This window comes from Nestor notabilis, unplaced genomic scaffold (genome assembly GCF_000696875.1).
Source record: "Nestor notabilis isolate BGI_N333 unplaced genomic scaffold, ASM69687v1 scaffold28639, whole genome shotgun sequence".
In the NCBI taxonomy this organism is placed as follows: domain Eukaryota; kingdom Metazoa; phylum Chordata; class Aves; order Psittaciformes; family Psittacidae; genus Nestor; species Nestor notabilis.
The window spans coordinates 19,612-21,109 of NW_009943697.1; the positions used below are offsets into that span (position 1 = coordinate 19,612).

The following is a 1,498-nucleotide window of genomic DNA, read 5'->3' on the forward strand; positions in this document are numbered from 1 at the left end:
AAACGTTCTGAACTGTGAGTGTGTGGGGATGGGGGACAGAGGCAAGAAACCAGGAAAGGAAGGGAGGACAATGAGGTAGATAGAATTCAAACTTTACAGGCTCATTCCCTGCACAAAAGATAAGTACATTCATCTGTAAAAAAATTAAAGATGAGGTAGGTTTGAACTAACGTTGTATTTTTTTCATTTTCTCTTAGAAGAATTTCCCTGAGACAGTTTCTTCCTAATTCAAACACAGATTAGAAGACGAGAATTCGATTGTTTCCAAAGTCGACCACAACAATCATGCCATCAGGGGTGACAGCTATACCTGAAGGACGGTCCATCTGACCGAAGCCACTTCCCTGAGTGCCAAACTTGCACAAAAAGCTACCATTTGACTCAAATATCTGCACCCGGTGGTTCCTGGAGTCAGCCACGATGATGCGCCCCTCTTGATCCACCGCCACTCCCTGCGGGCGCAGGAACTGGCCGTTCCCGGTGCCCTCTGAGCCCAGAAAGCGTGCCGACTGGCAATCCGGATGGATGACCAGAAGGCGATGGTTGTTGAAGTCCGTCACTACCAAGTGGCCCTCGTGATTGAAAGTCACACCTCTGGGGGAATCAAAGTGCTTCCAGAGTGCCCCTTCAAAGCCATACTTGTTAAGAAACACACCATCCGGCCCAAACAGCTGAACGCGATGGTTCCTTGTGTCAGAGACCAAGATCTTGCCCTCTGCGTTGACAGCCACATCCCATGGATAATTGAATTGCCCGTTCTTTGTTCCTTTTTCCCCAAACTTCAGAATGAACTGCCCCTCAAACGTGAAGATCTGGATGCGATGATTGTCCTTGTCAGCTACAATGATGCGACGCGAGATGTCACAGGCCACGCCGGCAGGGCGATCGAACTGGCCTGGCCGGGAGCCCAGTGTGCCAAACTTGTGGTGGAAGGTCCCGCATGGTTTGAACACCTGGATGCGGTTATTACTGCGGTCAGCAACGATGATGTAGCCTTCTTTGTCTACACTAACCCCCCAAGGGCGGCAGAGTTTGCCATCACTGTCTCCCTCACTGCCAAAGGAGAGCCCTGGCAGCCCAATGCCTATGTAGCTGCGTCCAGATTTCACCGTGACTTTGAAAGGGCTGTTCTCAATGTGCTGGTTGCACATCATCACAGACACCAGGTGCTCCCCCTCTAGCTGTGGACGGTAGCTGACCAGGTAGGTTCCGTTCTGCTGGTCACTGACGTCTGCCCCGAAGAGGTTTCCATCCGGGCCCATGACCACCGCAGAGATCATGTCACCTCCGGAGAGGCGAGGTTCACCATCATGGTCATAGCCTATCACTGTGAAAGAGGCCACTTTGCCCTGCAGTGCACGCTTGAGGCCTTCCCCAGTGGCTTTGGTCAGAGGAGCGAAAGCCCCGCTGCTGACAAAGCCCATTGATTTAATGGCCATATACAATGCCTGGTCAGGGGGAGTGAACATGATCCTGTCATCTTCCTGTGGCTGGAGGG

The 1,498-nt window shown here is 51.9% G+C and overlaps 1 protein-coding gene across 1 annotated transcript in view; it reads right to left on the bottom strand.

The window, feature by feature from the left end:
- Positions 1-186: 186 nt before the first annotated feature.
- The window catches only part of TRIM71 (tripartite motif containing 71, E3 ubiquitin protein ligase), a 13,087-nt gene continuing 11,775 nt past the window's right edge, over positions 187-1,498 (bottom strand). Inside the window, 1 exon segment of the mRNA XM_010022058.1 lies at positions 187-1,490. Within this exon segment, the coding sequence (XP_010020360.1) occupies positions 240-1,490 (1,251 nt within the window). The 3' untranslated portion in view covers positions 187-239.